The sequence below is a fragment of the Falco cherrug genome, chromosome 3, assembly GCF_023634085.1.
Source record: "Falco cherrug isolate bFalChe1 chromosome 3, bFalChe1.pri, whole genome shotgun sequence".
Taxonomy (NCBI): Eukaryota; Metazoa; Chordata; class Aves; order Falconiformes; family Falconidae; genus Falco; species Falco cherrug.
This window is the reverse complement of record NC_073699.1, coordinates 78024627-78045616: the sequence shown is the minus strand read 5'-3', so window position 1 is coordinate 78045616 and position 20990 is coordinate 78024627. Positions and strand designations below refer to the sequence as shown.

Genomic DNA, 20990 nt, shown 5'->3' with positions numbered 1-20990 from the left:
GTTACTTCTAATAGATCATCAAATTTTTTTCATTCATAGATTCCTTTAAAATTAGACCCTGATATGCTTTAATTTGGATTTCCTTCAGATCATTTGTGAATAGGTGAAACTTTTAAGAAGCTATCCCTAAGCCTGCAGCCATTTCTTTTTTAATTGTCTTATTTTCAAAATTGTTCTACTTTATTGCTTGTAAGTCTGTCTTAACTTGAATGTTTGAGCACAATTTCTCAGAATTGTTCTGAAGTGCCTGATTGCTTGTCATCAGAAGCTCTCAAAAGCTTCATTCTGTCAGCCAAGATTTGAAACTTAAGCATTCAGTGTAAGTTAAGCATCTCTTGGAAGTGTGTAGCTGTGTGTTTATTATAATGGCTAAATTTTCAACCAGATAAAAATGCTGCATCAGATAATAAAACACAAGGAGACCAAATGGAACCTCAAGCAGGCATCTTTCATTGGAGCTGCTGCTAATATCTGCCATCCTGAAATGCTTTAAATTAAATCGTTGTCCTGGAGAGATTCTCTAATGAAATCAATGTCTTTAAATAGTAATTCATTTTATAAATTAATATTAATCACTGTGTACCTTTTAGGATTGAATGGAGGTAAATATAAACTAAGTAAGCCTGGTAATACTCCTGGTAATTAAGCTTGTAAGTCCCTGTTTTCTTTAATTTCTCTAAGCTTTGACCAACTTTTTGCCCACAAAATCTTCAAGAATAAAACTAAGGACAAGTTTGTAATAAAACACTCTTAAAAAATGACCTTTTCTTTGAAATTACATAACCAGAATGGGCTGAAGAAAACTTCTGCAATTGCAACTGTATGCAGTTGTTCTCTAAGCTCATCGTGGGGCAAGCACCTGACATGAAAGCAGAGAACTTCCATGGGTGGGTTGTCCATGGCTCTAGTGAGGCTTAACTAATGGGGAGGTGGAAGCTGATAGGTTTGAATGCAAAACTTGGACAAGTTCCACTGGAACTTGGCACCAAAAGCTGCAGAGATTAAGAAGGGATCCAGGACTAGACATTACAGTGAAGAATGGATAGGAGATCAGGTGGCTGAGAAGAAAGGGAGTGACCAGCCATAAAAGCATAATGTCATGTAGGACTGAAATGGGAGGAACTGGAATTCCTTTGGACTAAAAGAATGGAAGCAAAAACTGGTATGAGGTGGTAGATCTGATGGAGATATTATATAGACAGAGAACAAGGACAGACTGAGTACAGGACTAGGGAGAAATAGGTGGAACTGGAACCAGATGTAGCCAAAACTATAGAGAAAGTGGTAAGTGCAGACAAGGATTAGAGAGGGAGGAATTCGCATATGGAGCCAGAAAGGAAGGAAATTTGAACAGTTAGGCAAAAACCAGTTGTGAGTGTTTGTATTACATGCAAATGCAGTCATGACAGGAGTCTTGAGAGGCATGGAACAGCCTTGCTGGACAAAGGTGGGTTCTAGGAACAGTGTTCAAGGAATGAAGATGCAGACCAGGAGTCAAGACTGGGGTGAACAGGATTTGAGACCCAGGTTTAGGCTGGAAGGAGCTGGGTTTTCAAGGAATTGGGTTTTCAAGGAATGGGACAAATGTGACCACTGTGAAGGACTTCACATTTCTGATAATCACCCTTCCGATGGGAAATGACTTGGTAAAATGCTTTGTTCCTATTTACTACTGCTGATTTGAAGATCTACAGTGTATTTTTGTTTGTGCAACAGCAAAGTAGGTGGTGGTGGATAAAGTCATTTAATCAAGCTTTTTTCAGGTGATCACTCATTTAGTCTGTGCATTTCAAACTTCCGAAGTCATTGGTTCCTGTTACTTCATTTGCAGACAAGCTGAGGAGTCTCTTAAGTTTTTAACTTAATTTGGAAAATTTGCTTTGAAGCATTAAGTTCTTGGTAATTTTAAGTAGTAAGAAAAATGGGATACTCAAGAGAATGCATTTCATTTTGATCTGTCAGCTCGAAGTTTTCTGAAGAATAAACTGCATTTTGCAACAGTAAAGTATGCCATTAGAAAACCTATGAGAAGATTAGTAATCTGTGTACAGAGTAATGCATAAAGTAAGTAATGCTCGGTGCAATGCATAGAACAATACGGAATAAACAAAGCAGTCACTAGGTAGGTGCTCATTGCTTCAGTGCTATTTATTTTGCTCTAAATGTCGTAAGACCTAATGGAAAACTGATAGATTCTAACACACCGAGAAGCTGAAGCTTTCTTCCAAAAATCTAGTTTCTAGTTAACCAAAAGGTATAATGGAATGTTAGCCAAGTCAGTCCTTTCCTGAGCTTGTCATAACTGTCCTTGATTTTTCAACCTTGTGGGCTTGTGTGAAGCATATAGATGTGTTCAGACTGTTCAGTGTCTTAAATAAAAGTTATTTCAAGGTTTTGTTCATCCTTAACACCAGTAAATAGGTTGAGCCTTTAGTCATACTGGTGAAGAACATGAGCCATGCTAAATTTCTAAAGGCAGTAAAAAATTTAACCCTACTTACCTGTTTTCCAGAGTGATAGTGAGGCTCATCTGACTCCTTCAAGTCTAGTTGTCAGTCTTCCTTGCAGAAAAATACCTAGACTGGGTGAGGCATGAGATTTCAGCAAGGTGGAGTCTGTAAACAAATAAGGTGTTTCTGAACTTCAGAGTCTAGATATCAGGGTATCACATGCTATTTACCTTCATCTCAGCCTCTGGGGATTTCTGGTGGTTTCTTGTGCTGTTGGACAGAGCACATGAGAAGCCTTCGCTCTGTGACACAGCTCGAACATCTGCACCTGAAACTGGAAGGTTGGCACAGACCTAGAAAGTCAGAGATCTCAGTTGTAAATACGATGATGTACATAGAGGCCATGGATGTTGGTGTACACACATGACCTTAACACTTGAAAAGCCTTTTAAGCCTTTTGGGTTTTGTTTTTTCTGTATTGAGAGTACTGATTTCCACCTTAACTTCCTTTCTGTAGCTAACGGGTACAGATTAAATGTTTGTGTTTTCTGCAAACCTTTTATTCTTGCTTCAGAATCAGACTTTGTTTCTTTCATTTGGCTATACATTTTCAGCCATCAATATTTTGATGCATGCGATAGCCTTAGTGATCAGATGAGGATTCAAAGTCATATTCATATTGCAAAGGGAAAGCATATCCATGAAGTACCAAGTTGTTTCAGCTGTAGCACCACTCTAGGGTAATTGCAGAAACTCTGTATTATTTCAGCCTATTTCAGCTGGAAGGGAAAATATTCTCTGCAGTGCACAGCCAGTTTGGCCTGCCCACGTTTTTGTTATTCATTATGATCGTAGTGTCTAATCAAAAATTATTTGGCTTTTTTGCCTGGTACTTATTTGATAGAGAATTACTATTAATCTAGGTGTGGAATCCATGGAATCCATATATTACTAGCATTTTTTTTTTCACAAAATATCCATATTCTACACTGTCAAGTAATGGAAACTGTAGTAATCAGTGGGATTCTAATGCGCAAAATAAGTTCTTCTAATTATCTCATAAACCTACTATTATGACTGGAATTACAAGAAATTATTGCTTGAAAGTAGTGTTATCTTAGACTGCTGAAGAAATTGAAGAGATTTTAATTCCATACATCAGGTTGCCTGTAGATCCCAAGAGTAAGGTTCCCCATAGGCAGCAAGCAATGCAAATTATGCTCAGTGTAGCAAAAGAAAACATGATACTTCTGCCTGTCCTTCACTGTTTGAAGTAAATAGCTTGAATCTTGTCTCATTTACGCAGGGATAATTTCAAGTATATGTTAGAATCAACAAAATGAAATTTAAATTCTCCATGAGGATTTCTGCAGCTAGAAGTGTCAACTGTATGGTTAAATTGTTACTGGGTTATATAATATACAGTATTTCTAATGGAGTGACAATATCAGAAATAACACCTAGATATCTCCATTCCCACTTCTTGGCTTTAAGTCACACTTTGTAGGTACGTGTGCATGCTATTATTTTAAAATAATAAAGGGTGTACATACGAGTATTGTTGATAAAGAGTACTTGATACTTGTATTCCAGCAGTCCAGGGCTACTTAGGTAATGCCAAGACTGTGTTAGCAGACTTAAAAATATATAAGCAAACCCTTTCAGAAGTGACTAGTGATTTTAAATAGAACCAAACTGTGAAAAGCAGCCCCTTTGAAAGTACTTCAAAACTGCTAAGTCACTGTACCTGAAAATCAGCCCTCTTTTGAACTTGCTCACCAGTCATGACAACTAGATATTTTCAGCGATTTCTAGAATGATTTTGAGAGCGTCATGGAAAATGAGGTGCTCTGGATAGGTGAATAATGTTTCTACTTGTGGGGGAGGATTATAATGAATATTGACCCTGTAGTTGCAGATCTCATATATGCTTTGGATTACCAAAATCATATTTAAATGGCATTCTGTAGCCTCTACTGCATCAATAATATAATGAACTATAAAACTTTATGTAATTTTTTATTTGGTTCTATAGTAAAAACCTTAAGCAAACTTTCTCAGAGGTCTCCCTTTCTGAGAAGCAGGGAGCAAATGTTGACTCCCTGAGAGTGTGCTTTATCCTAAAGTATTGGTGAGAGGAAGAAGGCTGTGTCATATGGGAGACTGAATTTATGAGAGTATTTTCCTTAGTGAGAAAAAGGAACCTACTGTCAGTAATATTGATCAAGCTGATATTCACTAGGCAACAAGTCTCAGGCAAAATTTATATGGAAAATGCTGTATGTCAGAAATGTGATGTTATTATGGAAATGCTTTATTGTCAGCTAAAGGGAATTTTAATGGAGTCAAGCAACTGGCAGTCTAGTGCAAGACAACATTTCAGGTTTTGGAGTAAAGTCTTGAGAGAATAAAGCTGCCAAGTGTGATCTGCACGCATTTGCCTAGCATCACGCTTTGAGCTAACAAAGTGATACCCATTTTCTGCTTCGCATTCTTCATTGACAGAGAATGAATTTTCTCACGATTCAGCTGAATCAAACACCATTTGCAAGAATTAACTGCTGGAGTGATTTTATCATTAATTTCTTTTACTGACTTTGGGCCTTATGAGTGTTTTGATTCTGCTCACAGTTCTGCTCATCCTCTTCTGTCCAGCAGTGCGTCTTTCATGACGGATGCCTGGTCTTTCAGCTTCAAGCTTGCTCAAGGGCCTCATTGCCCAGTGCTCAATCTCCAGCCATCCTGCTTCTGAGAATAGTCATTCTGGTTAATTGCCAAATTGTTTATTTTACTAAACAATGAAACCTATCTTTTCCTCTGACATTAAAATCTGTTCCCTAAAACAATTGTCAGGAGTATATGTCTGCAATCCAGACTAAAATAGATAGTGAAAAAGGGAAGAAGTATTCTTAGTGGGTTTTTACATGCTGACAAAGGACTATGATACATACAGAATCAACTCACTGAGGCCTCTGGATGCTGCTGTAATACTCATTATGAAGCTGTAAAGTATTTGTGGCCTTTGGGCTTTACTGTAAGGCTACAGTATTCAGGATACAGCCCTTCATTTCCACAGCCATGTTCTCAAGTCACTTACACCAGAGAGAACATTTTGGGCAAGTGTGAGCAAGCGACAGTTTTCCTAGGACCAAGGGACCCGCAGTCGTAAGGCTTTTTTGGTGACCTGTATCATAAAAGGAACACTGCTTTGCCCTGTGTGCTGTCCCCAGGCATTTACAGTTCTGCTGACTAGGCATCTGTAGTATTTTCATTGTGTTTAGTATCTCATAAGACTCTGAACTTTATGTAGTATTTAATTTTAAAATAGAAATTATATCATGGAATTGATTATCCTAATTCAAGGACACTTTTTTCTCTTTTTTTATGTAAAAATTTCATTACTACTTTTTTTAGCTATGCATAATAGGGTTTGGACTAGATGATCTCTGGAGGTCCCTTCCAAGCTGACCATTCTGTGATTACCTTCTAATTAAGAATTTAAGTTTTCTTGTGGTTCTCTTACCGTCCTTGGGAAGAAGGCCACGCTGCTGATAATAGTCATGAACTTTGCTTTTATGAGTGTTGGACCTTGTCCAATAATCTTGATCACGCCCCAGGTATTTAACATTTGTACTTCTGTGTTGGGTTCTACTACCAAAAGCTCTTTTCATTGGCCTTCCTTTTTACTCCCTGCTATTAACAGTACAGAAAAATGTTTAAAATTATGTTTAGACCTTGTAAAAAGCTGTTACCTTTTATAGACATTTGCACAGTGGTTTTATACTCGCTGGAACTTTCAAGTGTTTATATTTGGCACTTTTAGAAGATGATGTAGATTTTTTCCCCACTATTATTTAGAAGGGTTATAATCATGAGATCTTGGTTATCCATGGGCTGATTATCCAAGCTGTAGGTTAACTATGTTTTATTATTTCCAGCCATTCCCAGGCTGCAGCAAAACCTGCAGCTGCACTAGAAAGTCTCTGCATTTGACATGTCAATTACAGTGTAATTTCATGAAGTGCTGCTTTGCCTGCTAACGCTTAGTCTCTTCTGCTCTCCAAAGAAATGTGTTTCCAAGTTTTTGAAATGTTAATATTCCTGTAAATTGTACCCTTATCTTCCTACATTTTGGAGTAACTTTTTTCATTTTATACAAGCTGGTATTCTCTATTATGTCTCGTATTCTTAATAGGTGAGCACTAACTAGATTCTAGTGCACTGGTTTACAGTGTTGAATACTTCATTTTGTAAAATGTTTCATGTGAAAAGTGCCTCATAATCATCAAATATATGAATTATGAGAGATGTGAGCTCTATTCCAATATAATGTGAAATTGTAAGTCCGCAATTCAAAAAGTTTCTGAAAATTCGTGGTGAGATCCATAAATGTACTGATGCAATATTTTTTTATTGTAAAAGTTAATGCTAAATACTTAATTGATCAGCTTGGTGGGACTGATCAACAGCTCTGGTTAGGTGGTATTTGGTTGGGTTTTATTCTTTCATCAGCATGAGCTGAAAGTATCTTCTTTGACATCAGTAAGTTTATTGTCCCATACTTTGTGAGTGGTAGCAGAGTATGTGTATCAGTTATCCTTAATTCAATTTCTAAGAATAATGCCTTTCTACTAGTCACATGGAGAAATGTGTGTAGCTGTGTTAACTAGGATTGTCTTCCTTGTTTAGCTTTTATGTACATACAATTCAAAACAGAATAATCCCATAGGTATGCTTCTGAAGCCAGATGCTGAGAAAATGCTAGAGCTGATGCCTCTGCCTCCAAAATACCCCGTTCTCACCTGTTAAAGGATGTTTAGTCATCTAACTTGCAGAAGGAATACTTTCTTTGGGAAACCTCAAGTGCAGTAAGTAGTAGAGATGGTATTAGCAAAAAAGCCTCATGTTGAATTCTTCTGCATTACAGGAGTACAAACGCAAGCTAGCCAGAGTGTCCCAAGTACGGAAAGAACTCAGGTCACGCATCCAGAACCTGCCTGATCTCTCTCGACTTCCCAATGTCACGGGCAGCCACGTACACCTACCATTTGCAGGAGACATCTACAGCGATGATTGATTACAAAAATATCCTTCCATAACCTCTACTTTTCTGTGAAATGAGGGGTAGGTCAGACTGATTGGTACTCTTGTAGTATTATTTTTGTATATTGTTGGAGACTGTCAGTAAAAATACTCTAATAATTTATAAAAAATGGTTTAAAAAGTTGCTTTGTTTACTATTTTATTGGTGAGTGAAGATAAGGGTACATTTATAAAAGTGGCACTGTGTCTATTACATTGAAGAATGGATAATTATCTTATCTTTTGTAAAGATTTTAGTTGGGTGCCCTGTAAAAAAACATGCTAAGATTTTTCTTATGTACCCTGTATTAAATGTAGATCAACATATATTCAACACATACTTCTAACTCGAGACATTTCAGTTGCTAGTGAGGGAGTGAAATGTGGAAATCACAAGCTTATGCTTGCAAGAAGGTTGATGCAATTTAATGCAAAATTAAAAATTATCTTCCTGTCGCATTAACATTTAAATTGCCCACTCCCAAAACAAGTCAGGTGGGTTTTTTTGAAGTAAATGTTAGTAATTAATTTTGTATTGGAAGATATAAACCACGTTACACTGAGCAGATCTTTTAATGACTCAAAACATTGCAATATTCCAGTATCATTTAAAAGTTAGCATAGGAAACTATACAGTCGACCAGTTTAATTATGTTTCAAAAATTTAACTTTCTTGTTACAGCTGCTTAATTTCTAAATTGAGGGACCATTCATTTGTACTCTAATCCCTTTCTGGAACCTCTGTCTCCATCTAAAAAGGTTAATCCCAGAAATGTGAAGCCATTTTACAACTTTAATTAAATTGAAAGGTCATTCTCAAAACTGTCCCAATTGTTAAATTCCCTTTATTAAAATTTGACAATGCTATGTACCATCCATATATGCAGCAACAGGATGATACAGCCATGCTGTACATGCTCTTCCACTGAGAAACCCCAGAGGCGAGCATGGGCTTCCAGCCCCCCACCTCGACCTGCTCTGGCAAACATTTCTAGATCTTGATCATTTTTTCTCACAGAGCAGGAGGAGACAGTTCAGGCCTACATATAAGTCAAACAGTGGAAAATTATTGCCAAGTGTCTGTTTATAAAAATGTCCTTTGCATGGAACAAACGTGGTGTTTGTCTACAGGTCGCTAGCTGAAGTTGAGAAAAGTCCTTTTTACCATATTATGCTCCAGCTTTTAAGTTCACCTAAAAACTTAAAGATACAGGCATCTAGCAGTTTGCCAGGAAGTTTAGGCTTTTCAGTCAATTGGAATGAGGCACGTAACTGTTGAGTGATTTAAAAGATACCTACCTGTACCTTTGGCATTTAGGTGACCTTAAAAACCTGGGCTACAATTGTTTGAGTCGGATATATCATCGGAGTATTTAATGATTGCATTTTGCTCCTGGGTTTGCACTTGTCAGTTTTGGGGTTTTTTTTTTACATCAGTTAAGTACACAGTTTACAAGTTTAATGCTCCTCACATGAAAGCACATTTTTTTTTGGAAAATCTGTTCTTCCTTTTCAAAAACCACAATTCAAAACAGTTCTGGAGTGAAATTGTTGGATGGTGATCTGTCACTAGCTACTGACTTCTACAGTGCTAATCACTAGAATACTTGTTGGATGTGAATGGAGAATAACCTTTCTCATTAAAATGGACAGACTTGGACATAAGCACCTCAGTCCAGTTACCTTTTTTCATGGAAGTTGCCATGAATTAGACCTCAGTGAAGTAGAGAAAATCCCCTACAAGCTGTTGACATAACGTTCCATAGCATGCAATGTAGAATGCTAATTTCATCAAAAATTTCTGACAGATAGGAATGCTGAACATAGTTCATCACAGCTCACTAGCTGTCCAAAAATTTGTACATTTTGAGTGGCAATTTTCCACTCTGTAGGAAAAAACAGCTAACTATAATGAATCCAGAGGAGTGTTTCTTTAAAGTCTAATATGCAAAATTCAGTAACACTTATTGGCATCCTTTCAGTGTAGGTTCTTGATAAGAAAAGGAATTTTCAGGTACAATTTTAATGTGTAAAATATTTCTGTTCTAGTAGGTTACATTCAGCTCCTGAATTCTTATAGACATGTACGTGCATTACAGCTGCAGTTAAAGCTCAGTCTTGCTAAAGAATAGCACCAAATTTGTGATAAATATTAAACCAGCTTAATCTATTAAGAATTACAGAACCATTTGTAAAACAAGAAGGATAAGTAGTTCATGGTTGAATCCCACCCATGGAAAACTAAATTTGTACCCAGAGGTGATTATAAGTGCAGCAGCATGACTTGTTTAGAGTGCATTGAAGGATCTAAGTCTTGGATACTCAGAACCATAGGGAGTTAAGCTTAAACAGTCTTTTGCTACCTTAATTAGAATTGATTATAATAACAAAGTTGAATGCTGAATTTCCTTGATCTCTCAAGAGTATCAAAAATGACACAACACTTACTTCACTAGACTTGTTTTTCTATACATAACTCTTTGTGGTAATGTCGCTTATCTACAGATAATGTGGAACTGATAAAAGAATGAGGAAAAATCTCAACTTCTTCTGGATGTATATAAGTTTTAATTTTGAGAGAGTGCTATTTTCTGGATATATTTTACTTTATTTTACTGTGAAATTGTTTACTTCAAGGAATATTTCATAGCTGGGTTTTTGGAAATGATCCCTCAACTTTGTTTAGAAAAGAGGACTTGCGGTCACTCTTGTGGCAAGTGTCATATATTAGTGGCTCAATGGTACATTGGTTTTTTATTTATATGGGAAAGGCATCAGGTATCAACTAGTTAGAAGATTTATGTTGTAACTGTAATAGTGTAGCAGGAGATAACATGGTATGATACAAACGCAGCCCTGTAGTATCAAAAAATACCTCCAAATCCTCAGGTTCCAAAATTTAACGTACGTACTTCTGATGTCTCAGGAAGAAAAGGGGCTGGGTGGGGGTAGGAAGGGAGCCTAGGAGCTGGAAGGGAGGAGAACAACCCCGGCTGGAAATGAAAAGCAAAACAAATGTCAACTTTTGTCAAAACAGAAGTTAACAGTGTGAAACTGGGCAGCACCATGTTTTAGCTGTAGGTGGGATTAGACAATAGAACTGCTTTGGGGCATTACCACCCTGGGAAAGAAAATGTGTGGGTGTACCCTGCTGGTCTCTTCTAATGTGGTCTGACTCTACTCAAACCAGAATACTCACTCTGCAAAAGGCACAATTATAAAATATCTGAACTTTTTTATCTCATAATAAAAGCCTAGTAATTAGATTATTTGCTTCACTATATTGCACTTTTATTGAACGTTCTCTGAAAAAAGCAAAGAGATTTGCCATGTGAGAATGCTTACCTTGGAGGTCACTGGGACTGCTTGTATATTCTAGCATTTGCAGGCTCAGGCTGTTTTTGCAGAATGTTTTGAAAGATATCAGGAATATTACCCCACTTCTGTGGTCTTAAAAATAAATGTGAAGTCCTTAGTTACAAAAATTACCATTCTTAGAAATTGTGTTTCATTACTCCTTTTGAAAAATAAACTACAGCCTGCAGTGACATTAGCTTGTCTGTTTCACTCCATTAATGTTTGTATTAATATATTAAACTACCCACGTTAATCCCCAGTAACACAACCCAAACCACATGATTATGTATTTTTATCTGAGTAGTCTGAATGTCAAACTGAGAGCTTTCATTATGATAAAATTACATTCCTGTTTACCTGAAACTTAAAAAGACAATGTGTTAGGACTTCCACAGACTAATACTGCTCTCACAAGTCAGTGGTTACTCAGTCTGGTACTTCAATAATGACCCAAAACACATACATAGGATGCAGTAGCCCCCTGTGCAGATGACCGTGGAAGACATGGATAGGCTGGATTGGGCCTCTAGAGAAGAGCTGGATTTCAGCCTTTTCAAATGTGAGCGAATAGATTCACAAGTGTGGGGGGTTTTCAGTGGAAAAATTACTGAAGTAGACAACCAGCACGTCTAAAATTTGATGGTTACATTTATAAATATTTAGGGCGAGCTCTGCTCATTCATGCATATGATCACAGTGACTATTTCTGCAAGTAAAGAAAGCAGACCTAAGTATAGTGTCTGAAGTGGAATTTATTTTTTTTTTTAATGAATGACCAATTTTGCCTCGGCTCCTATTTCAGTGTGTCATTTATCTTGATTAAGTAGTAAATCTCTTCCATCTTGTTATTTAGAAATCTGATTTCATCTTTACAATATTTAAAGTATCCTACTAAGCATGATGTTTTTGTGGGAATTTGCAAAAGTTCAATAGCACTCATTATTTGTTTGCAACAGAAATAGACTCGTTTATTAAAAGCTAACAAGTTTGAAATGTAAAGATGTTTCATTATTGTGCTTTTCTGACAGAACGTGTAATCCTTGTGTAATTTATGTCCTCAGAATAACACCTGTATGTACGCTCTTTCATATTTAATAGAATAAAATGTTGTTGTAAAAACATCTTTGAAATCATTGTGTATTGCTTGCCTATGCAATCGTGTGGTGTGAAATGGCTTTATTGTAAACTGCTCCCTATACTTAGGAAGCAGTATCTTCCAAAATCTCATAGTGAATGCTGGGGAAACGGTCAATACTGATTTTGAAGTTTATTACTCTTCATATTTGTATTTTGTGTGAAAAGTTTAAGTGAGGAAGCAGTGCATTAAAAAGTCTGAGGTCATATCTATAGAATTGTAAATTTCTTAAAAAGAAATATTGTTCATACACCATCTGCTTTGGCCGAAGTTTGCGTTTCTTTAGAGGCCTGGCCAGGGCTGAGGGAACGAGTTGCAATATGCTAGCTTGAGCTTCCCAGTACTTAAAAATGGGAAAATGTTTCTGTTGCATTAAAGGGGAACGGAGTAATTTCACAACAGGCTCAAACTGATATTTTAAAATAAAATGTGCATTAGTTGAGCTGGTTATATTAAGACATACTTTGTATGTGGTGTGATGCTATTACTGTGAATGATGCACATACCATTGCATAAACAGAATGTGCATGAGCTGGGAAATGACTCTCACTGTAGTTCAAGGCCTGTGTGCAGGGGTGTACGCTTAACGGAGAACCTTCTTGGTCTGGCTTTACGAAGTCTGAGTGAAATTCTGGCCTCGCTGAAATCAGCTGGCTGTTTCTTCTCCGTACAGTTGTTCTTCCAGCTCTTCAAACGCAAACCAGTAATGCTGCACAGCAGAGGTTTGGCGGGGAGGCTTAGCAATAGTTCGTGTTCCATCGAGTGCAGGAATGTAATATATTCTGAAGGGAGGAGTGCATCACATGCATATATGTACGTGCATATATATATATATATGGATCTGCTGTGTGTATATGTACCTATATAGCTATATGCATAATTATATATAGATATGTATATACTTGTGGGGGTTTATCTATATGTTTTTCAATATACTGATTCTGTGGAAGTCCAGTAACAGAAAAAGATTGTATTAGAGGCTTAAGAATAATGTAAAACCACTTCAGATATAAGACACCAACGGTATTTCTGCCCAGCATTTGGAAGCACAGTTGTAAAAGAAAAGAATGACACATACTTGAATGATTTTTTCCCTTTCTTCCCACAGTAGAGTCTGATAGCTTGCAATACTGATCCCTTATAACAACACACCTGAACATGTCCAGCAGCTCTGGTAGTCACAAAGATGTTGTTTGGAGCGCAACAAGACTCTGTCTACATTTAACAAATTGCACATTGTAACAGGAATACACCTGGAGCACAGGACGCCCGGAGCTCGATGCCTGCCTATATACTTTTTGGAGATGCATACTTCAGTGCGCTCTCCTGTGATCCAGTGGATGGAACGCCCATTAGCAGTCGCAGCACGCTGGTTGTGCCCTGGATCATGTCTTTTATCCATTAGCTGTAGTTTTATCCAAAAGGACGTGACTCGTACTCTGAGCTCACCGAGCATTGCATAAGAAGCACAGTAAACAGGGACAGCTGGAAGCTCTGCTTCAGAAGCATACCCTTGATTTGATCTAACACATTAATGTTGGTGCCCCTTAAAACATAGCAGACGCCTGTGCTGGTTTCATGTAAGCTTCATAGGAAGCACAGCAGGTGAATACCTAATGTGTGTACTTTAAATACAAAGATTTCTTGCTTTTTCTTGTTTTTCAAATACTTCTGTATAATGCACAACTTCCATCAACAAGATGGAAGTATTTTTCCAGAGGACTTGATCATAAATACAGCAACAACAGCTGAAGTAATGCCAAGTTCTGTACTGGAAAAGGTGAGGTCCGTATTTTGATCAAAGAATGACAGTTAATTTGATCCTACACGTAGGTAAGAAACAAATGGCAGTGAACCTTTCAAAGTTATTGTGCAAGTGTACAGGAGATATAAAAAGGTTACATGCCAGTCTTTTGAGACTGTAAGTAGAATTTGCAAGAAGCTATTCTTCCCTGCCCTGGATTGTTATAAAGTCTGCCAGCTTACTTGGTGGTTCTATTTCTTAAGCGGTGTTCAGAGTCTGAATATACTTAAAGGAAACCATTCATTAGAATACAGAAGAAAAGGGAAATACCTTTAAATCCAAGAATTTAAATGTTTTTAACCGATTCTCTTTTCAGAGGGGAAATCTGAAGCATGATTTGCAGAACTCACTGCAGCCTATATGCAGGGCAGGCTACCAACTCAGTCCTGAATGGTGACTTTCTACTGTTCTTTCTCACCTCTGTGCCGAATTGAACACATAAAATTTGACAGTGGAGACTGCTTTAACCTTTGCAATCTTCTGTTCACATCAAAACACATCGGTGCAACAAGTTCACTACTGTCCAGGGTAAACCTGGTTTTCCAGACTGAAGTCCAGGAAGGAAGGAACTCTGAAACCTTATAAAACCAAAACATTTAATAAAGAGGTTCTCTCCTTAGTAATTTCTGAACAAGACAGAAGTGACCCCTTTTGGTAGCACCCGAGCAACTGGAAATGAACCATCCCCTATTTACGACCCTGCCACTCATAGCAGTAACAAATCAGGGTGCTATTAGCAGGCAGGCATGGAGCTGTCAGTCCATATTGAGGGCATCCCACATCAGAGTACAGTTGTATAAGGTTCTGCATTATCCTCGGACCGGTATCATCTGCAGTCCAAATCACAGAGAGCATTCTTAAGAAAATGAAGCAACTTAATCTGTGATTAAACAGTGATACGCTGTTTACTCTCTCTTGGTACATGAGCACTATTACTTTGTACAAAAGTTACTTCGGTATCTTTGTAAAGGCTGTGCTTAAATTACCACACGTATCAGAAGACAGCAACACCACAGGACACTACATTAGACCCTTGAAAATACCATACCTGCAGAAACTGCTAGTGGAAATGTCTTTGTTTTACTCAAATATGCAAAGTGGGGATGAAATCTTTTAAATTCTGCTGTGATGCATTACCTTAAAAATATGGGAGAGTAAGATGGAACAAACTGTAACCTCCCCTCCCCCAAACTGCTTTCAGGGGTCCGGCGGGACCCACTGATGGATCCAGTATTGCCAGTCTCCTCAAAGGACAGAACCTGTCTTTTAATTCTTGGGCCACTAGAGACTGCAAAACATGTCACGATTCCCAAGCATATCAGACTGGCTATTTTCTCACCTCCCTCTTGCGGACAGTCGGTCCCCTTAGAAACAGAAATTCCTTCTAAAAAATATGGTCTATGCTTTCACACAGTACATGCTGTTAGCTTGAGCTTTAATCACTTTGTAGATTTACTAAAACTGAAGCAATACTTATTGCTGCAATCTTTATTACTTTGAAATAATGTGTAACTAAAGTAAAGTCAAGAAGGTTTTCAAATCTGCCTTCTGGCTTTTCTCTTTTTCTTCTAGGTTAAGCATCCGTTTTAGCTTAGAAAAGTGAAATTTGGAGTTTCGGGGAGTCTTGGAAGCAGAGTTGGTTGTCGCCTGTCCAGATGCATGTGTTCTGAAAAACAAAAGACTCAAATGTCTTAAAGGTGAGGAATAGAATTAACATGACGTAACTATGAAAGTGCACATAAATGTAATTTGAGTGAAAAATTCTAAAAGCAGTATATTTTCAGGTGAAAGTGAGCCGTCAGAAGTATAACTTTGTTATGCAAATTTTAAGCCAGCCATCTCACATTAATGACAAAAATATAACTGGGCATTCTTTGCACACAGTCGCTTTTCATTAGAATCTTTTGATTTTAAGGGTGGCAAAGTTAACACTGATCTCCTTCAGACCACTGAAGAAAAAACCTCCAGTTATCAATTTTAAGTTTATTAAGTGACTGATCCGAAATCCGTACCTGAAGCCCTTGCCCAGCAAGACATAATATACTCAGCAAAATGCCTCTTTAAATAGGACAGAAACAGGTACCTGGGAATTGATGAAGGGCTGTTCCCTTTCGATCCCCACCTACTGCAGCTTACAGGTGTTACTTTATTTGCAGACTGAATTTTTACACCTGGTGTCCTCAGGCTAGATTTAACACTTGGAGTGCCAAAATGTCGTGTCTTTGTAGCCAGAAAATTCCTGTTTTCACCATAATGTCTTGTTGTTTTGTTGCATGAGTTGCAAGTAACCAGCTATGGAGAGAAGAAAGGAAATACCGACCATTCTTTCATTCTTTTCATCCTTACGTGATAAAGCCACCATAAGAATTATCCAAATTATTCTCTAAGTGCCATGACACAAATTAAATATTTGATGAAGAGAAATACGAGATATTAAAAAGCAACATATACTTTACACCTAATATTTGCACTCAGACCTCTTAAGCCAAACACATCCTATGGGTTTCTCTAGAAATTACTCCAGTCCCCTAGAAACTAATTTCAGGAGACCTGTAACACTGAAAGTAACGTTGTACAGTGAAATACAGAAAACAACCCTGTCGAAACAGAAAGATGAAACAGCACCTGAACTGGATATATGATATTCTTGAGTATACGTTAGCAGTATTTCTATTTTGCTAAAAACCATGACATACAGTGTCATCTAAATTCATTAGCATATTCTACCCCCAATTAAGTTATATTACACGCTTTCCAGGGAGCCTTGAAATAAAATATTTAAATCACCAAGCTCTCAAAACCAGTCATCCATAACTAATAACAGCAAGTCTTAGGGAACAAAGAAAAGGCTTTCATTAGTGCGAAAACACTACAATATGAAGGAGGTTCAAAACAAAGCACATTTTCTCTTCTGTTTACTTCAAGGCTGCAGGGAACTTCCAGCAGCACAGTAAGTTGCAGAGGTGCATCAGAACAAATAACGTCAGTCACAGACACCATCAGATATTCCTAATATCCCTACTGCCATGGCAACTACGCTTATTAAGAGACAACTTTTTGAGGCACACAATTACACTGACTGGAAAACACAAGTTATATGCTGTTTCAAGTTAAAAAAACATACTCAAAGAATGTCACAAAAATGTCTAAGCAGGTTTGAAAACATTATACCAAATAATTCTTCATTTCAAAGTGTGTAAAATTACCTAAATTCAGATTGCTTAGAAGTAATTACATTTAGAAATGCCAAAATGAAATATTTTCAGTTGTTTTTACGGTTCTTGACATTATTTTGTCAGCCTAACAAACTAAAAAAGAGAAAGATCATTAACTTATACATCTCATGTATTGATGTATTTTTAGTTTATGTAAATTAAATTCAGATGGGGGAAAAAAAACCAGCATCACATGACAATTTAGCACTCCACGGAATATAAATGGGGGTGAACGCCTCACAATGCAGGAGTTAGTGGATTAATCATAGCACTGCACAGATAGTTTCCATTCCCTGAACTGCACATGCAGGGAACTCCAAAAATTTTAAAAAAGCCCTGAAATAGTTCCTATATGTCTCTTCATAGCACAAGCATTCTCAAATCAAGTTCTACTTGCTAAGAAAGGTATCAAAGGCACAATCTGTCACATTGTTCCTTGGTTTAATTTTCAACCACCCTCAGATTTTCATTTTCAGAAGTGTCTGGTACTAGATTACAGGGATCTACATTGTTAATTTTGAAAGCTGCCAGTACTTAAAATACTTAAGACCAGAAATACTTAAATCATAATCCACAGCACAAATGCAAACAGAACTGAGCAGAACACAAGTGCAGCAAACTGAAATTACATCTCAAGATTAGAATATTGCCCAGAGTTTAAACTGGACCTATTTAAAACTGACTTTTAAACTACTCGTGACTGCACAGTGCATCCTACAAACCTATCCAGCTACACAATAAATCTAAGAACCATCATAATTCTGTAAGACACTGTACCTCAGTTGTCTCAAGAGACAGTTCTTACTGTACACTGAACATTCGTGACCCCAGGAAAATAAAGCAAAGATTCCAGCTTCTCAGATGCCCTTTCTGCTGCTCAACTATGACGTACAGTTTGGAAAGAGCAATAGCAAAGCCGTCTTTCTGGAGCACCTTATTTTGCCCTGACAGCTGAGAACCTCTGTGGTATTTCCTCAGGTTAACTTTGTATTATGGACTCTAATATTTGATTTCATAAATTTTACTCCCCAAAGCAGCAGACTCTCATCTGAGAAAATGCCAAGTGTGCTAGCAACTGCTGGGCCCAACAGGGTGCAGTCTCATTTATTAAAACATCCATTCACATAACCTGTTTTAATAGTAATGCATGCCTTGGCAACACTAGATTAAATGTATACTATATTCTTCAAATAACAGTAATTAGTATAAAATATAGTAATTAAATCTTACATTCCTCAGTAATTTTAGGAAAAACAACCAAAGCCCCAAGAGCAACATTAACTTGTTTAAATCACCTACGTGGTTTAGTTTTGAAAGACTTCCTATAAACAGTAATGTTCAGAGAAATGTAAAAAATCCAATTCATACAGAAGGTAACAATAATCTGATGTAGCCATGACAGTCTACTGAGAGAAATGAAGTAAAGCTTGTTCAGTTGAGCAAATATATTTTTACACAACTGATAAAACTGAAAAATCCTGACAATCTCTCAATCACTCAAGCTATTCTTCAGAGCTGAAAGGAGCACTAAATGTCAAGCTACACATACTGGCAAAATCAGCCTGACTTCAGCCAACACCACGTTTTGCTTCTTAGGTATGTTTTGCGGTATTCGTAGCAATGGATTTCCAAGGATTCTAATGCGTTTTAGGATCTACCTGGCTGTATTAAGGCTCTGCATCGAGTAGTTGCCTGGCTTTAGCCACATCCATAGGGAAAAAAGGAACAGGCAAAAATCTATCATGCCTGTCATTTTTTGCAAAGCTATGCAAATGATACAGCAGCTGATGGCGGAAATGCCAGAGCTTTGTGGCAGGAAGAACTTATTTAATTTTCAGCAAGATCTTAAGACATCTGCAGAGTCTACCCGGACTGCTGCTAAAGAGATCACAGGGAGGGCAGTGCTGTTTGTGTGGCTTCTCTGACACGTTACGTTGTTCTTTTTGGGGGAAGCTTACCGTTCTCGTCATTGCAGTTATGATCTCTCATAGCAGATTAGGATAGATTTTAAATTTAAATTTAAAAATTTTGGTTATGAACAGAAATTATTCCAGAAGAAAGGAAAAGCTATATGCTCATGAAAAATGAAATGTGTAGGTGTGAGCTCCTCTTCCAAAAGAAAGATTTCCGTATCTTTTTTTATGCCACTGAAAGGTTTCAGGGAATTATCAGGTATTTGGCAGTTCCAAGCAAACATCCTTACCAGAACACTTCTTGACTCTCTGTACTTTTTCAAAAGCTTTGTCTGTTTCATACTAAGTTTATGGTTCTTCGCCTCCTGTTTAAGAATCTTCTCTATCTGTGGAGTCACTTTCATCTTTGGTTTGAGACGCACCCGGCAGCTATCAGGAACCAGGAACTGGAAGCAGTAAGGACATATCCTTTCTAATCCAGATTCCTTATCTACAGGTTAATAAAGGTAAAAGAGTAAAACTTAAATGAAATAATTATGTTTTATAGGCAAACATTAAAAAGATACATTTCTATTTTAACATCGTCTAGGTACATGTTTCAGACAGAACTAGAACACAAGAGGAAGCTGAGCACAATTCACGTTAAGTTTATGCACAGCATAAATTCACACACTATGCAATTGTAGGTTTTCCTTAAAGAATGCAATTCCTTCCTAAAAATCTTTAATGATGGAGGCCGACAATTCTGCAAGGAGCTTCGTGCAGGCACACTCTTGTGCCAGCTCAGTGACACCAAATCCTTGTGAAGCTCTTTGTCCATTTTAAGTGCAAGAAAATGACAGCATGGGATGAAGAAATGCTCTGAGTTTAATTTCAGCCCTAATAAGAGAGGGATGCTCTGCAGCTGCCGTTATCACCTCCTGCAGCCAGAGCTGGGCTAGAGCATCTCAGCCCGCCGAGGAAACACCTGGACGCTGCTGCTTAGCAAGTGCGTCACCTCTGCCAGCAGCCCCCGAAGCCCACCCTGGCACTATTCTGTGGGGGCTGGAGAAAATGGAGAAAAAGGGAAAGCCTGCGTCCTTGGGGTTCTCCCCGCAGCCGCCCAGGCCGCCGCTGCGCGCTGCTCCCCGGCCGCAGGAGCCCCGCGGGGCAGCCCCCTCCTCCGCCGCTGCCTCCTGCCGCGGGCAGCGCCCGGGCCCTCACTCGCCTCGGGAGTTGCGGAGCGTCCACCTGCGCGGGAGAAGGGCACAGTGTCACGGCGCGGTGGCACGGCTCGGCGCGGCACAGTGGCACGGCGCGGCTGTGGCACGGCACGGTGTCACGGCACGGTGTCACGGCGCGGTGTCTGGCACGGCGCGGTGGCACGGCGCGGCTGTGGCACGGCACAGTGTCACGGCGCGGCACGGCACGGTGTCACGGCGCGACACCCCGCACCGGCCACGCGGCGGCGCGCGGGCAGGGGGCGTGGCCACCCACGCGCGTCACCGCCTCGCTCCCTTCCCCCCCCCCTCCTCCAGCCAGCGTGCGCCGTCCCTCGCCGCTCCGCTTCCCCTCCCCCCCCATCCTCGCCGCTCCGCTTCCCCCCCCCGCCCCCATCCCCATCCCCGCCCCGAGGGCCGCCGCCGCCCCGCCGCGGGGCGCTTACAGCAGGAACCGTGCCTGGCCCGGGCAGGCGCCCAGCAGCCCCTCCGCCGCCACCTCCAGAAACCGCCTCTGCCACCCCATGGCCCTCAACGCCCGCCCCGCCGGAAGCCGCTGCCAGCCAGGTCCGGCGGCCGGGGGCGGGGAGGGGAAGGGAGGATGTGCACTGTTTCGCCGAGGCCCGGCGGCTCCCCGCCGTCGCAGCACGATGGTTCCGGGGTCGGACGGGCCCGCGGCGAAGGGCGCTGGCGGCGAGCGCGGAGGGAACCGGTGGCGTAGCCCTCGTGCCTGGTGGCCTTGCTGTGACCTCCGCGGGCCTGGGGTCCGCTGGGGCTGGCGCCGTTGGGGCGGCAGCAGCGGCCCTGCCCGGCGCCCGGCGCCCCGTGTCCGCCG

The 20990-nt window shown here is 39.5% G+C and overlaps 2 protein-coding genes across 2 annotated transcripts in view; one reads left to right on the top strand and one right to left on the bottom strand.

The window, feature by feature from the left end:
• Positions 1 to 9276, top strand: part of RPRD1A (regulation of nuclear pre-mRNA domain containing 1A) — a 43174-nt gene extending 33898 nt beyond the window's left edge. Inside the window, exon 7 of the mRNA XM_055703534.1 lies at positions 7378 to 9276. Within this exon, the coding sequence (XP_055559509.1) occupies positions 7378 to 7527 (150 nt within the window). The 3' untranslated portion in view covers positions 7528 to 9276. The remainder of the gene's footprint in view (positions 1 to 7377) is intronic.
• Positions 9277 to 15301: 6025 nt separating this feature from the next.
• Positions 15302 to 20769, bottom strand: C3H18orf21 (chromosome 3 C18orf21 homolog). Its single transcript, XM_055703537.1, has 5 exons — positions 20602 to 20769; positions 20164 to 20186; positions 19247 to 19446; positions 15912 to 16120; positions 15302 to 15494 (listed from the first exon to the last, which is right to left on the bottom strand). Exons 1-5 carry the CDS (start codon positions 20679 to 20681, stop codon positions 15341 to 15343), a joined length of 666 nt encoding a protein of 221 aa, XP_055559512.1. The 5' UTR covers positions 20682 to 20769; the 3' UTR covers positions 15302 to 15340.
• Positions 20770 to 20990: the final 221 nt, after the last annotated feature.

What these genes read in the sequence shown, in the direction of transcription:
- C3H18orf21 (XM_055703537.1), bottom strand. Translation starts at nt 20,681, where the DNA reads ATGGGGTGGCAGAGGCGGTTTCTGGAGGTGGCGGCGGAGGGGCTGCTG. An exon ending in GGCCAGGCACGGTTCCTGCT is followed by an intron (nt 20,187 to 20,601) that starts GTAAGCGCCCCG and finishes TCTCCCGCGCAG; the next exon opens with GTGGACGCTCCGCAACTCCC. An exon ending in AGCCCTTCATCAATTCCCAG is followed by an intron (nt 15,495 to 15,911) that starts GTACCTGTTTCT and finishes TTTGTTTTTCAG; the next exon opens with AACACATGCATCTGGACAGG.